The sequence below is a fragment of the Mustela putorius genome, unplaced genomic scaffold, assembly GCF_011764305.1.
Source record: "Mustela putorius furo isolate JIRA1106 unplaced genomic scaffold, ASM1176430v1.1 tig00003974_pilon_pilon_pilon, whole genome shotgun sequence".
NCBI lineage: Eukaryota > Metazoa > Chordata > Mammalia > Carnivora > Mustelidae > Mustela > Mustela putorius.
This window is the reverse complement of record NW_025422117.1, coordinates 14,420,240-14,436,493: the sequence shown is the minus strand read 5'-3', so window position 1 is coordinate 14,436,493 and position 16,254 is coordinate 14,420,240. Positions and strand designations below refer to the sequence as shown.

General features: G+C 31.7%; 1 protein-coding gene across 19 annotated transcripts in view; it reads right to left on the bottom strand.

Moving 5' to 3' along the window:
* The window catches only part of RBM26 (RNA binding motif protein 26), an 86,366-nt gene that overhangs the window by 4,640 nt on the left and 65,472 nt on the right, over positions 1 to 16,254 (bottom strand). For 12 of the 19 annotated variants that reach the window (XM_045070896.1, XM_045070898.1, XM_004754427.3 and 9 more), the window contains 3 exons: positions 13,788 to 13,874; positions 5,413 to 5,526; positions 1,901 to 3,773 (listed from right to left, as the gene is read on the bottom strand). In XM_045070896.1, the coding sequence (XP_044926831.1) occupies positions 3,684 to 3,773; positions 5,413 to 5,526; positions 13,788 to 13,874 (291 nt within the window). In that variant the 3' untranslated portion in view covers positions 1,901 to 3,683. The remainder of the gene's footprint in view (positions 1 to 1,900; positions 3,774 to 5,412; positions 5,527 to 13,787; positions 13,875 to 16,254) is intronic. The other 7 variants (XM_045070897.1, XM_045070900.1, XM_045070899.1 and 4 more) reach the window with 4 other exon arrangements.

The following is a 16,254-nucleotide window of genomic DNA, read 5'->3' as shown; positions in this document are numbered from 1 at the left end:
CTCTTTTTTTTTTTTTGGTTAAGTAGCAGCTACCTACACTGTTCTGAATCTTTTTTTCACTTCAAACTCAGCCCAGATCTGTACTAAAGCAAAGAACTTGTTGGGAGAATTGTAGAATTAAATATATGTTTCAAGTTTTAGGTAGCATATCATTAACAGAAAGAGTTTTAGACTTTTGAGTTTAGAAGCAAAAGGAAAGTTGTAAGCAGAAGTCTACCAAGTTTAGTGAATAGGGAAGCTGAGCTATACTTTAAAGTTAAATTAATTTTGTGCCAGCAAAAGCAAGCATTTGGGAACACTATATACAAAACTGTACTGAGACACATTTATTCAGACTATCATAACCAAATCTAAGTTGTTTCCATTGATGACAGAAACAACAATACCATCAACAGGTAGGGGGAACTGGCACAGATACATTAAAGTGTTTTATATTAAATATACTACCAAGGAAATTACAGTGTGAAAGGGACCTTAAGATCATCTAGTCCAAGCCCTTTCATTTTACAGACAAGGAAACACCCCTGGATAAGTTGAGAGATTTGTCTAAGGCCAAAGAGTCAGTTGCAGAGCTGGGACCAAAAGTTAAATCGCTTAACTCTTATCTGGTACCTCCATGCTAGGTCATCTTTGGATATAAAAAAGTTAGTGGGATGGACTAGATTGGTGGCTCTTGGCATTTCTATTCTCACACACAGAAAGAAACCAAAGGCTAGCTTACTCCTGAAACGGACTACAACATTTAATACTCCAAATTATTAAAGTCTTAACTGTTGTGGAAATTCCATTAAGACTATATGTATATTCCTCCATCAGTATTTTTAACCCCACTGTTGCAATACGTAACTGTTCAACTGTTTAGCAAAATGGTCTCAATAACTGAGAAGACCTTCAGGAGAGATTTGAAAAATTGATAAGAATTAACAAGGGAGGTAATTGTCACTCCATTATTGGAGATCTAAATATGCATTCATTCATTAATTCACCCAACAAACATCTGAGTGCCCATTATAAGCCAGGCTTTGTGATAATCACTAGAGATAAAAAGATGAATAAGACATGGTCCCCTTCCTAGAGGAGCTTGTAATTTAGTGGGGAAGACAGACATATAAACCAGATAAATTATATTACAACATAAGTACTATAACAGAGATATGAACAAAGTGCTGCATTAGAAGGGAGGGTAAAGGTATGAACTGGCTAATGACCAAGTCGTCTACCAATTTTGTGCAAGAACTACCGTATTTACTGCAAACACAATCTCATGCTCAATCAATATTTAGGAAGGAGTAGCAATGTAGAGTTAAAAAAAAAAAAAATGGCACCCAAATCAGAACACCTGCATTCAAATCTAGTCCTTTCATTCACTAGCTGTGACTTTCGGAAGTCACTCCATCTCTATTAGCCTAAGTTTCCTTATCTGTAAAATGGGAATTAGCAACTACTTCAAAGGGATACCTTGAGTTTAAAATCAGAACATTTGAAAGTACATGCACAGTATTTATAAGCATATTCATTAATTTCAAAAATCCAGTAGCAATTAAGTACTAATATTTATAGTTAAAATCATCTTAATGATAATGAAAATGTAACTCTGAACCTAATGAATGTAATATTTACTCTGCATTCTTTGGAACGAAACTGAAACACACTTGTTTTCTGATTCATTCAAAGCAACATGGCTTAAAACATTTTAATTTTGGGTTACGAGAAAATTTAAGACTAGGGAAACTGATAAGCTATTTATGGATTTAAATAAGTAGGTAATTTCAGTTACATTATAAGGGAATTTTATAATAATTTCTAAAAATCAGGCTAAAATTTACTAGTCAAATTATAAAGCCAAAAATCAGCATGGAGATTTAACTGGCCTTTGAAAGATTTTCTTTCTTTATAATACCTGTTTGGTGTAAAGAGAAGAAACGTGAGCCTCTGCCAATTTGGCACCTTTCACGACTACTAAAAAGAAAAGAAAACAAACTTACCTAATGAATCAGAATAGCACATAGTCAACATACAAGAGACTACATAAAAATATATCACAGATCTAAGTAAAGAAGTTTTTGAGTAAAGTCACTATTTTGACAAAAGAAATCGATTTTGAAATTTTAAATATTAAGACATGTACCAAATGTAAGCCAAAACATTCCTATGAAATAGTATTACCATCAAGAACATATATACAACTTTAACCCTAAGTGTGGGAGGAAAAACATAAAAGAGGAACAGCATCCATTAGTTATTCCACTGACAGCGGACTATGGTGTTGGAATTACGGTTTGTGACTGTGAGGACCCCAGTATGGGAAGAATGTGATTTTTTTTAATGTGACACTGAATATAATCACTATAATCTCAGGAGGGGAAGAAACACTTGCAAATGAAATGATAAATTTTGAAAGGTAAATATGTAATCTCCCACCCCCTCATTCTACAAAGAATGCATTTATTTCCTGAAACTGCTGTATCAACTTTCAACGATCATGTTCATTTGCCAGAGAAATCCACTTAAAAATCACAATACTGTTGCAAATGTCAAAGATTTTTATACAAGAATAGGAAATGCACACTTAAAATATCAGACTGGAACACTTACCAAACAGTGTTTTCCTAAAGTAGTATCTATAGTACATTTCTTTATTCATACATCTTCAAATGGTCAAGTTTTCTTTCATACATCCAAAATGTAATGTGATGTTTTCTTATTCACCAAATGTTAGCTCTACTTGAAGTCTGGTTCCAAACTAATCAGCCTGCTTTTAAATTTTAAGACATCTGTTGAAAATTTATAGGATCAAACCAAACTGAAGTGGTATAAATTTTTTACATTGGATTGTACATTATTGTAAAGGTACCAGTAACCATTATTAATAAATTAGTGATTATAGCTCCTTTTGTGATAATTGGGGGGAAGGGTAGATCACCATCTGGAATGGTCTATTTATTTTAATTTTTTTTCTTTTCTTTTTTTTTTTCTTTTTTTTTTTTTTAAATCAAGGAACATTGTCTTGGTCTTTGTGGGGTTTTTTTGTCATTGCTTTTTTTTTTCTTTTCTTTTCTTTTCTTTTCAAGAGACCATTCCACTTTATTTTTAACATCTGAATGCATAAGGACTCATATGCAAAGCAGTCATACACCGTTATCATTAAAACCCATATGGTAAAATACATACACAAGTCCAACAAAAGGCTAATACATAGTAAAGCCTAAGCATACTACTATGTAATATTATGAATACATAACTTGGAGACTTTAGTTAGAGTACTATGTTATCTATTCATTTTTGAAAACATTCATTAAGATTTTAAATGCAAATTCATTCCTTATTTGGAGTAAAACAAAATCCTCTAAGTTATAACAAGTATTGGTCGTAAGGTTTTAGACCTATTCATTAAATTACAAAGAACCCAAAGAATTCCGTAATGTTCAGTAGAAGTATGTAATAAAAACATTGCATATGTTTCTAGTGTGATGTCTTTAGCAATTGTTTACTGAAATAAAATGCAAACATCAATCTTTCAAAATACAGGATCAGAAGGTAGTTTGCTTCTCTTCTATTTGTGAAATCCATCTTCATCACATTTTACCAAAAAAATTGTTTTTACAAATATGTAAAAGTACATTAGATAATACTAATGAAACACAGGTAGAGTTCTAGCATATGCAGATCAATGATCAGTCAAATCATCTTCTCCAAGAACGAGATTCATTGTCCTCTTCTTCTTCATCATCATCTTGAAGTAATGAGTCATCCACCAAAGACTCTTCCTGAAACTTTAGGTTAAAATGCATTTAGGAATTTACCCAAAAAAAAAGAAAAGAAAAAAGGTGACACTTTTAAATACTGATTTCTCTCAAAAGAGGCGAATACAAACGGTATTTCTATAGCTACAATATTCAAGAACAAAGAAAAGCAACCTTTATCCACTCAATGGTTTCTCTACAATATCTAGTCTATGGTTTATATTGAACAGATACTAAAATAATATCCAAGTAAGCCTTTTTACATGCCATTTCTCCTGCCTCAACTTGATCAAATTATGCCATCTTCTACACCTACAAAACAGTGCTCAATACCTTTAGTTTTTAAAAAAAGAAAACATCAATAAGTGTTCTCTGACTTACCCTGTCTAACCCTGGACACTAAATCAACCAATAACTTGTAGAAACATCTATCAAGATTTATAGATTTATATTTTTTTCTGCTATATGAAACAAACATTTCTTTTATAGCATTCCTTGCTTTTCCCCATTCCCTTCATAAAAGCTTCTCAGACTGCTTTTCAAACTTTTCAAAATACCTAATACCAGGAGCTCTCCTGCTTTTCTCCCCATTCAATTCAAACTCATGGAAGGACAAAGGTATAATCTAAAATATAAAATGACAAATCATGTATATGAGTTTCAAAATACACATTTTATTCTTGCATTTGACTATGGATATGTATAACAGCCTCGAATGCTCTTCAAACAAAATGAAGTGCCATTAAGAAAATCTAACAAAGGCAAAACATGGAATCATTATTTCCCCACCTTACCTTTATTAACCTCAACTTTTTCCTACAGCTTATTTCAAGATCAAACAAACAGAGCTGTGCTTATGTTTATGATTGCAAAGGGCCCTCCCACTGCATTGTTCTTTATGTTCACACCTTTCAGCCAGCATACTAATTGTTGTTCCCAAGAAAAATGGACTGTTCAACACCTAGTCCCCTTTCACACCTACAATGCCTCTCTCAACTCTATTCCCAGTCCCAGCTCTTGGTTATGGAAAGCTTTTTTTATCACTTAGGGTTCAGCTCCACTGTCACCACCTTCTTCAAGACTCTTTTGGTCAGAAATAACCACTCCTTCCCCAGGGTTCCCACAGCGTATTGTTCAGATCTCTTATTGAGCGTATCACTCTGCCTTTCATTATAATTAGTTTCTTATGTGTCTGTCACCACCCCCCTTTCCCGATTAAAGCTCCTTGATGATAGGGACCGTGTCTTATTCATTTTTGTGCCTATCACAGTATCTACCATATAGAAGGCATTCACGCTAATGAACTAAAAAGGTATAAATTAAAGGAAACCTGAAATGTTAATAAAGCAAATAAGTAGGAGATATACTCTAAAACTTAAAATATTACAAGATATCCTGTGGATAAAAATCTAAAGAATAATTATTGTTTTCTAAGAGTAAATGAAAACTGAGTATATATATGATTTTCTTTCTTTCTTTTTTTGGATTAGTAATCCATAGTTCTCATTAATCCAGAAAATTTAGAGTTGGTCTGCATTTATCTGACATCCCCTGCCTGGAATATGGCTCAGGAATAAAGGTTTTATGTTAAAATCACAGCCATAAAATATTTCATATAAAAATGTGAACATTTAAGATCCAACACAAATTAAAAAAAAAAAAAACATACTTCCTCTTCATCAGGTTCAACTTCTTCTGTTTCAACAGCTGAAATATTAGTTATTGGTTTATTCCATGCCAGTTTTAGATCCTGCCCTTTGAAACGAGCTCCATGAACTGCAGCCTAAAATAATTAAGAACATTAGAATGCAGAATATTAATAATTTCTAAACAATGAAATGTTATAGTATCTAATATTTAAATTAGTAAAACAAAAGCGAAGATACCTATCCATTTACTTTGTGGTTATTTCTCTATTTACTATTTATTATTATAATTTATAACTTACTTTTTATGGTTATTTACTTCTAAAATCAGCTTTGTGTTTGGAAATAAGTTTAAAAAGAAAATGAGTACACTTTCTCATGATAGAGCAGAGCTATTCTACAAATGGCCAGTATGTGACTATTACTATGTCTACATGTTTACAATACAATGATAATGGCTATTAAAGGCAACAATCTCAAGACATTTCAAGATTCTGGCTGTAGGTTCTGAACTGAAGTCTAAATTAGGATCCACAGGCTAAATGTACTTTATTGTATTTTAATTCTTGTTAATTTATGAATGACATATGTAGTAACTACAAACTAGAAACCTTTAACAGATCTAAGAATACTTCTGCATGCGTAAAGTACCACATTATTTTAAAATTACATCAATAAGGTATCACATTATCTTTAAATATATGATGCTCAACATGTATCACTCTTACGAAACCTAAGTATCTCCTTGAAGAAAAAAAAACCCTGAATGTTTCTACTGAAACTAAAGTACTTCCTACAAAGCTTTCAGAACTATGTAAGGTAAAAGTCAAACTTAGTATTTGCTAAATTAAGTGATTAGGAAATCGTGCATTCAAATTAAAATAACATGAAGGAATATAAATGAATGTTAGCAACATACCAGAATAACTCATAGTCATGATTTATAGCACAACTTCATAGTATAATGTGAAATCCAGAAACAATTACATGTTCAACAACACCTAATCATGAGTTGTGTGATATTTAAGTCTCCAGGTATAAATTTTAAATCTGCACATGTAAATCTATTATAAATTTAAGAGATTTCATACCTATTACAAAATGCAGCTCAGGAGTTTTTAGTCCATGGCCTCACCACAATTTTTTAAGTACTTATATATGATATTTAAGTTTAGAAATGACTTGTAATTTTTTAAAGCTAAAACTATTACATAAAAATACATTACTATAAGAAATTCCAATAGTGTCATGCAAAATGTCTACTCATAAAGCTCATCTTTTCATCCAGTTAAAAAGGGCCAAAAATTTTCTCTAAGTTCTTAAGTTCTTAACAGTTCTGATGACCTAATACTGTAAATCTCTGTATTTAGCACATATCTCTTCAAATTTATAAGGTGAGTCTACAACCCTCTAAAGTTTTTAACATTTTATAGGATGATTTCAAAGCTAGGTATATTTAACATTTTATCAGCATTCGCCATTAGAAAATTTTTTTTTTAAAGATTTTATTTATTTATTTGACAGAGAGAAATCACAGGTAAGCAGAGAGGCAGACAGAGAGAGAAGGAAGCAGGCTTCTCACGGAGCAGAGAGCCTGATGCAGGGCTCGATCCCAGGACCCTGGGATCATGACCTGAGCCAAAAGCAGAGGCTTTAACCCACTGAGCCACCCAGGCGCCCCTCGCCATTAGAAATTTTTGATTTGGCTATATAAATCTGAGATAACTGAGTTCTTCCTTTTTAAATATACAAATTTATTTTAAGTCATTTGCAACATAAAATCTTTAATGTTTAAAAAATTCATTATATAATCTACCCATTTTATTTTTTTAAAAATTCCAAAATTTCTGGTTACATAATATAAAGTATCATAATCCATGACTGTCCTATCCTGAAGAGATAACCACTATTCTATGAAGAGTTTGGAAAAAAGTCCTGTAACCCACTAAAAAAAGTCCTATGCACTTATGAAGAGTGTTCATGTATATAGATATATAGGATATGTACACGGGAACATACTTTACTGGTCTCACACCTCTTTCTTGAATTATTAATTCAATTATGTCACAGACCCTTTCCATAGCCATACCAATAGATTTTTCACTTTTTTGAATGGCTACTTACATACACACACACCTACACCATATTTAAACTAATTTCTTGAATGGAACTTTGTCCTATTTGTTTGGCAGAATATTCTTTTCTCAACTAGACCTTGATTTTACAATTACAATGGATGTTTTACTAAAGGGAAAGGGGCTGCTACTGATCTTTTTGTCATAAATTTAAATAAGTTTAAATTTTCATGTACTGTAATTTATCAGTGTTTACCTTTATGGCTTCCAGATTGTGCCAGTCCTTTAAAAAGCCCCCTCCACACTAAAATTACTTTTAGGAATTCCCAGCTTTTTACTAGTCATATGTACAGAAAAAAGAAAAAACTTTTATGCAGCTTTATTTTGATACCAAAAATAAAGGCATAATGTAAAATGTTTTCCTAATAGTCAAATGTCGTAACATTATTTTCAGATTACTCAGTAAATTTAAATTTCCTGATTTAAATAAAATACCTTAATCCTCTATAATTCTTTCATAGATTCAGGTCTTTTTCTGGACTATTTTATTGTCTGTCTATCCATACCATTACTATATTAATTATTTCACAATGAATTTGGTATCACTCTTCATCTTTTTCAGAATATTCTTAGTTATTCTGACATTATTTTGTCCTTATGCTCTCTGGAATATTTTGCCCAAGTCCAGTATCACACTGTCTTACTATTGCTTAATAGTATAATATCAACTAGGTCAATGCTTTTCAATACTGTGGCAGTCACTTCAAGAGTTCTGCAACCATTTTATTAAAATGTACATTTAAAAATGAACTTTGTAACTAACTACTTATAAAATGTTAACAAAAACATTATGTTTAAATGTATTCTACAGGATGCTTATTTGAGCAAGGTGGTAGTGATTATAAAGGTGGAAGTGGGGCTAACTGTAAAAATAAACAAAATAAGGAAAAGTGGGGAAAATAACTCCAGAAGAAGATAAAATTAAATTTGCTCATCTTAATGAAAATAGTTGATAATTTCAATGAAAAACCACTAACGTAGGGGTGCCTGGGTGGCTCAGTGGGTTAGTGCCTCTGCCTTCACCTCACGTCATGATTCTGGGGTCCTGGGATCAAGCCCCACATCAGGCTCTCTGCTTCAGCAGGAAGCCTGCTTCCCTTCCTCTCTCTCTGCCTGCCTCTCTGCCTACTTGTGATCTCTGTCAAATAAATGAATTTTTTAAAAAATCTTTAAAAACAAAACAAAACACCAAAGTACCAAAATAAAGCCAAAAAAGAAAAAATATATATATCAGGACTCCTGGGTGTCTTAGTTGGTTGAGTATCTGCCTTCAGCTCAGGTCACGATCCCAGGGTCCTGAGACCAAGTCCCGCATCCACTGGGCTCCTTACTCAGCACGGAGCCTACTTCTCCCACTGCTTATGCTCACTCTCCCTCTCCCCTTCTGACAAATAAATTAAATCTTTTAAAAAAAGCAATAAATAAACAAATCTTTTCTACAGAAAAGAAATATGTTTTAAAAAGATACGAGAGTCTAAAATCAGTAGAAGCTGATATATTCACAGATAAACTCTATTAAACATTTAAGAAAATGCATCTCCAATGCTACTTAAAATTAACTCAGTACAAAGAAAGATGGAAAACTTTTCAGTGACTTTTTATAAAGCCAAGTAGTATTGATACCTGATGTAAATAACACCCCTCCAGTCTACAAACAAATCTTACTTCCGAAGACTAAATTAAAACTACAAATAAATACAAGAATAAAACCTTATCATCTTATCATCGACAACATGATGAATCTGGAGGGTTATTATGCTAAGTGAAGTAACTCAGAAAAAGACAAATACCATATGATTTCACTTATATGCAGAATATAAAAAACAAAGCAAACACTCTTAAATACAGAGAACAGACTGGTGGTTGCCAGAGGGGAGATGGATAGGGGAATGGGCAAAATTATCTACAGAGAATTAAGAGGTACAAATTTTGGTTAAAAAATAAGTATGTCACATGGATCAAGAGTATAATATAGGAAATATAATCAGTAATATTGTAATAATGTTATATGGTGACAGATGGTGACTACACCTATCATGATAAGAAATGAGTAAGAGAATTGCCAAATCACTATGCTGTACCCCTGAAACTAATATAACATGCCTATCAACTATACTTCAATAAAGTCTTTTAGAAGTAAAAATAAATAAAAATTTTTTTTAAAAAGGAAGACTTCAGACTTCAGTGATTTATCAGAGAAAAATACAGTACCATGGGGATCTGTACCAGAAGCAAATGGTTAGTCAATCTCAGGAAACAATATAAATAGATGGGGGGACCCTCATATTTCTATAAATACACAAAAATTATGATAAAATCTCTCTCTGATCAAAACCCAAAATCACTACAGCTTCCAAAAAACAGGAATCATTTGTATCCTATCCTAATCTAAAAAGCTAGCATCATATATGATACTAAAATTAGAAAAGTTTTCATTCATTTCATGAGCAAGACAATGAATGGAATGTCATGAGTGGAGACACAATTACTATTCCTATTTTTAATATTTTTCTAAAGGTACCAATAAGTAACAGAAAGTAAGAAGTTATAAACATTAAAGACAGATATGGTTACCTGAAAAACCAAGGACAACAAAACTAAAAATCTATCAAGATAATTTGGTAAGATGGCAGCTACATATTTAATAAGAACAGACAAATGATTTTTCTACATAAAGAAGACCTAATTTAAAATAACTAGAAGTTAAATGGGGGAAAACTAATGTATTTATTTATGTAAAAAATTATACAAATGTTATATATATTTCACATGAAATACTATATGTTACTATATTATATACTTATATGTTATATATTATGTAATCTGCAGCATATAAGTATTACCTATATCGATTTTACATATATAAATAAAATCTATATTTAAAAAAAACCTCTAAATGCTGTTAGAGAAAAAAAGATTGAAATATAATGATGTTATAGAGGAATATTTGTATCACAAAGATGTTAAATCTCATAAATTATTCTATCTTATTAGAACCTGGTAAGCTTATATAACAAATAAACATATAAAATCTATGAGGAAGATGTTTAAAATGAGTTAATAGGTGAGTACAATAAGAGGGAATCCAAACAACAACCCTGACAAACTATTAAAATATAAAGTTTAGCTTAATTAAAGCAGTGCAGAAGAGGCACATGAAAAGAAAACTGATCAACAGAAGAGAATGAATCCCGAACATGATCCAATAAACATGGAAAATTTTTACACACTAAGGGTAGTTCACCTAAGTTTGGGAAACTAGCTTTTATTCAGTAAAATCAAGTAGGCTCCCTATTTCACACCTTATGCCAAATAAAAGTCACATGAATTTTCAATGAAATGTTTAGAAATTATGAGCTAATTTTCTAGGAAAAAAATTGAAAAAAAAATCATAATAGAACTCAGCAAGAGAGTAAACAAATGACATTAACAGTTGACAGAAAGAGAAATAAAGAACATTTAAACAAGTATGAAAATGTTCAATTTTAATCATAAAAGTGTATTAAAACTGAAATGAGTTGCTATTTTACCAAAATAAAACTGATACTATTCTGTGGCTCATGTACCCATGTATTTTATATGAGCAAACCACTACACAAAGTATACACTACGGCAAGTGTGTGGGGAAAAGGCACTCTCATACATCCTTGGTGGGCAAGGAAATGTGGTACAACCTATATGAGGGGGAATGAAGGAAGCAATCTTAGAACTATCCAGCAAAAATTTAAGCGCACATATCATTTCATCCAGCTATATTGGATCAAGAATGTATCTTATATTCATATTCACATATGTACACAGAGAAATATGCTCCAAGAACATTCACTGCTGCACTGTAAGAGAACAAAAACAATTTAAAGGCCATCAGCATGGTTGATTAAATTTGGTACATCTATATGGGGAAAATTTCTCACTTTCCAGTCATATATGAATGTCTGAAGTACCTTATTTTGTACTTTCACTATGAAATACTATGCCATCTATTGATTACAGAAAATACAAAGACATTCATTCACTCATCTAGGACAATGGTTCAGAAAATAAAAACAAAGAAATATTTGGAAATAAACATTTAAAAAGGTAGGTAATTTTCTTTTCCTGGGAAGACCTATCATTTACCTTGAGTTTATAACCTCTTACATTTTTGGTGTCAAAATTTCCTTTATTTTACAAAATGATGATGATGGTACATGAAATTTGTTTGTATTTTGTAAGTGTTCATCCTTAACAAAATTAAAAACTGGCGCCTCTATGTCAAACACACTAATTTTTTTAAATTCCCAAACTTCAATGGTCGCCCAAATCTAGACGTTTGGAAAACCGCTGCCTTAGCCTATATAGTTTGGAGAAGATAAGCTTCAATTTAATTTTCTATTCTACAACAGAAAGTCACAAAATTTCAAGAACTGTTTTGGCTTATTTGGCTTTGGATCAACAACTTCTATAACTTAATTCAAATGTTTATCATAGCAATGGTAGTTCTTCCTTTCAGGCTATTAAGTAATTCCAACTAAAATGGTATTTACTCTGAAAAGATAATTCTAATTGGATCTAACTTACTCTGTCACTTCTTTAACTCCCATAAAATTCAGTGTTTGTCATACATCAATCCCTAGTCTTCCGAATTGATTGCTATTCATTTGGAAAACATATGCATTGTATAAATATACATGTATTTATATATATATTTATATGTACATATAAAAATATATTTTATATATAAATATGTACACATATATATAGTATGTACATATAAATATACATATCTGAGGTGGAAAAAGCAATACCCAAGAAAGAGGCTGTATGTCAATAAATTTTCCAAGAGCCAAACTTTCAAAAATTATTTCAAAGGTAAAAAGTTTTTTTCCCTTAGCCACATAAACAAGAAGTTTTTAACAAACTTATAATCATTTATACAATGACAACTACCACTGTTTTAGGACTACTGCCTAGAAAATAGAACATAAAGAGACTTACTCAAGCTACCTAACAAAAAGAAGCTTATTTTTCAACTTATACTCAATAATACCTTTGAGAGAAAACTTGATCAAAGATCTATTTTCTAATATAACATGTACACATACAAGTTTATAAAAGTTTTAAACTCTCATCAATAACAAATTTTACTCTGAAAAAAGATCTTTAAGTGAAACATTACCCAAAAGTAGATTTTAAAAAAACAAACTCTAGGATCAGGAGCTCCTATTCCAAAAAACTATCCATCTCCTACACCACTAATCTTGACACTAGTTATTACAAGGCCCCAGCTGAGCACTTCACTGAGACTTTTCAGACCCACAGTCTTTTATTGGTGACAATGCTCCAAGCCCAACTCCTACCAGGCTAGGTCCCCAGTAAGGTACCATTGTGTTGTCAGGGAATATTCACTACAAAGAAGACAAATCAATTTAGAAAGTTTTTAAAAACTTTAATTTAGACCACAATCCACTTAAAAACTTCTGAAAAGCATACTACTCTTTCATTCACATTAGGTTAACTGTTTGGAACTCTTACTTTTTCCAAGGATAAGATGGTACATCTATTTCTCTACAATCCTGAAGAAAGCACACACAGGGCTAAAAACATTCCTATCAAACTCCTATACTTTATACCCATTTTCCTTTTTTTTAACAATCTTTTAAACCCCAATGGAAGACAGGGTTGCATATACTCATCCTTTATAAAGACAATTCAAGATGCATGGTTTAAAACAACCATAATAAAAGGACCCTAAAAACTAATGCAATGTATCATGCCTGGGCAGGAAGTTATAGAAGCTTAGTTGGGGATATGCTGAGCTAGGGACATGTTAAAGTTCAGCCTACTGGACTAGAAAGCAAGCAGATAAGGGATGCTTTAGAAGATCCGACACCACGATTTATCTTAGCTTCTACCTTATCTCTCATCACTCTTTCTGCCAAAGCAGACTATGTTCTGTGCCAGCTGAGAAAAAGGATAATGGAAAGTTGGGTGGCCTTATCCCCTGTGAAAGAGAAAGGAAGGAGAACTGCTAGTGTCTCAAGACAATACAACTTACTATTCATCTTGGTGACTATTCTAATTATATCACGTGATAAACAGAATTGCCTAACTGCTTTAGGACATTCTTTGTGGCCATGAATTACTTCTTATAATCTATCTACTGTCAAACTGTAGTTATTTAGTAAGTAAAACAAAATTTCTTTATATTAAGACTTAAAAGCAATATTTATAAAACATTTAAATCTGAATTTTCAACAAATCAGATTATTTCTAATACTTACTGCTTCAGCTTCTGCTCTTGTCTTGAATGTAATTACTGCATGAAGTGAAGAGTCATCAATCTGACAATCTTCAATTTCACCATATTGCTTTAAATTAAAAAGAAGTATTTCCTCCAAATAAATATTTTGAAACATCCAAAATCCTAATGGCTTTTAAAATTACCAATAAATGTAACCCAGAATATATAACAATTCATGGTGATTAACAGAAAAAAATGATGAATAATTCATTTTAGTACTTGATATTATAAGATAAAGAATGGTCCTATTTACAATTCTATACTTTTTAGAATTAGGGAAACTTATATTTGAATCACCTATTCCTTAAAAAAATGAAATAACAGTCACAATTGGGCTTCCTTACTGACCTTCATAATCCTAGAATATGCTAAATTCTTTCTGAAACAGAATATTTAATCCTCAGGATAGTCTATGAGTTTTTTGTGTCATTCCCAATTTAAAGAAGGTGCCAAAAAGAAGATTCAGAGAATTTAAATAATTTTCCCAAAGTAATTTAAATTAAATAGCAGGAGAGTCTAGGTCTTTTGATTTAACATCCGAACTGACCTTGCTTTCACTCCTATTACATACTCCTCTACACAGCACACGCTAAAAAAAAAACTAAATAAATTATGCTTGCTTTTGTTTTGTTGGATTTTATTTTTTCTCTATGTAGAAGGATTTTTTTTTATCATATTTCCTTTAAACAGCAACCTTTATCATATAAAATTCTAGTCCTTTATCATTACTAATACCTGCCTTCTTTCCTACCCCAAAACAAAATAACTATAATCTCATTAAATACACACACACACACACACACACACACACTCCCCATATTGAAAATTTCTGTAAAAATAACAATACTCTAGCATCAATCAGCTCCTTTCAGCTCTGTGTTACTAGCTGTTTGAACTTGAACAAGTTACTTAATCTCTTCATAGTTCATCTTCATCTCTAAAGTGGGTACGTACCTCAGAGATGTTGAGATAACGCAAAATATAATGAATTATATAAGACACTCAGAATAATACCTGCCACAAAATAAATGCTCTAAAACTTTTAGCTATTATTTTTATTACTAATACTACTACTGGTTTAGGTGGATAAATTAATGAAAGCATGTTGTTAATCACAATCTGTTAACAGTTAATGGTCCTATAATAACGCAGTTTTCTTCTGTTACTTGTCACATGTTCAAATCGCAGGTTGAGACAGAGAACTAAATGTTAAACATGCACCATTCTTAAAGACTATTTTTAAATGTGCATTACCACTACTAACTTTGAAAGGAGTTCAAATCTCTAAATACACACAAGCATCTCCATTTAGAGACTCTGAATATTTATAAAACCAAAACCCATCCTAGTTGTCACTAAAATACATTATAACAAACTCACTGGTGTATCTGGATTATTTTAGCATATTCTTTGCTATATAACTGCAGGCAAAACAATTATCTGAATCTCCTTTCCTTTGTGAAAGGGGTGGGAGAAGCTGGGGTGAGTAACAGACAAAAATTGGGTTAAATTATCTCTAAGATCCTTTGTAGTTCTCTGATCCCTTTCTTTCTCCCTTTGAAACCATCAAGCACAAGACTTTCCAGACTCCTCATCCTTAAATATTAATCATTTTTGTTACTTCTTTAATATTTTCCATTTCTTTCAATAATTCCCTATGTCCTGACAAAATATAGTTTCACCTTTGTAACTTCTATTAACAGCCTAGAATATAACTGTCAAACATCTAAATCAGAATTTCCAAAAGATTCAATCTTTTGTGTACCTATCTATAAGCTTACTGATCCTTCAAGATCTAAGCTCCAGTTTTCCTACCTTATGAAATTCTCCTATACTATTCTTTTTCCATCATATGCCTATGTGAAAGATACTTTTCTGAGTTACTCAAGTACTTACAGTTTTTAATAAATTTAGCTTGATGATGTGGTAAATTATGTTTGCAGCTTACTTTAACTGCCTTGTGTTAAAACAATATATATAAAGCCTTTGAAGGTGAAGAACTGGTTATTTCTTTTGTATCTCCAGAGCAATTACTATAGTCCTGAAGGCAAGGCCGATGCTTAGTAACTAATCTTTGAGATACCACTAAGAATCACAATATTTAAGTTGAAAAGGCCTTTAGGCAAATATAATTTCTATTCTACACACAAGCCCAATGGATCCCAGGAAGTCCAAGTAAAATAATGGGTTAGCCAGGACTAGAATCTCATTCTCCTTTCTCATAGGTCTACATTAGACTTACTCCCTTTAATTATATCCTGCCAGTGAATACAGGCAACTTCCAGGTCATATATCAAAATTTTCTCTTGTTTCATTTCTAAGGTCAGCAAGATCAAGAATATGGTATTAAGACATAAAATTCCATCTTAATTTTAAAGTATCTGGGTGGCCTTTGCGATGTGTTAAGTTTTCTATTCCATGTATATATCAAATGAAACTAAACTATA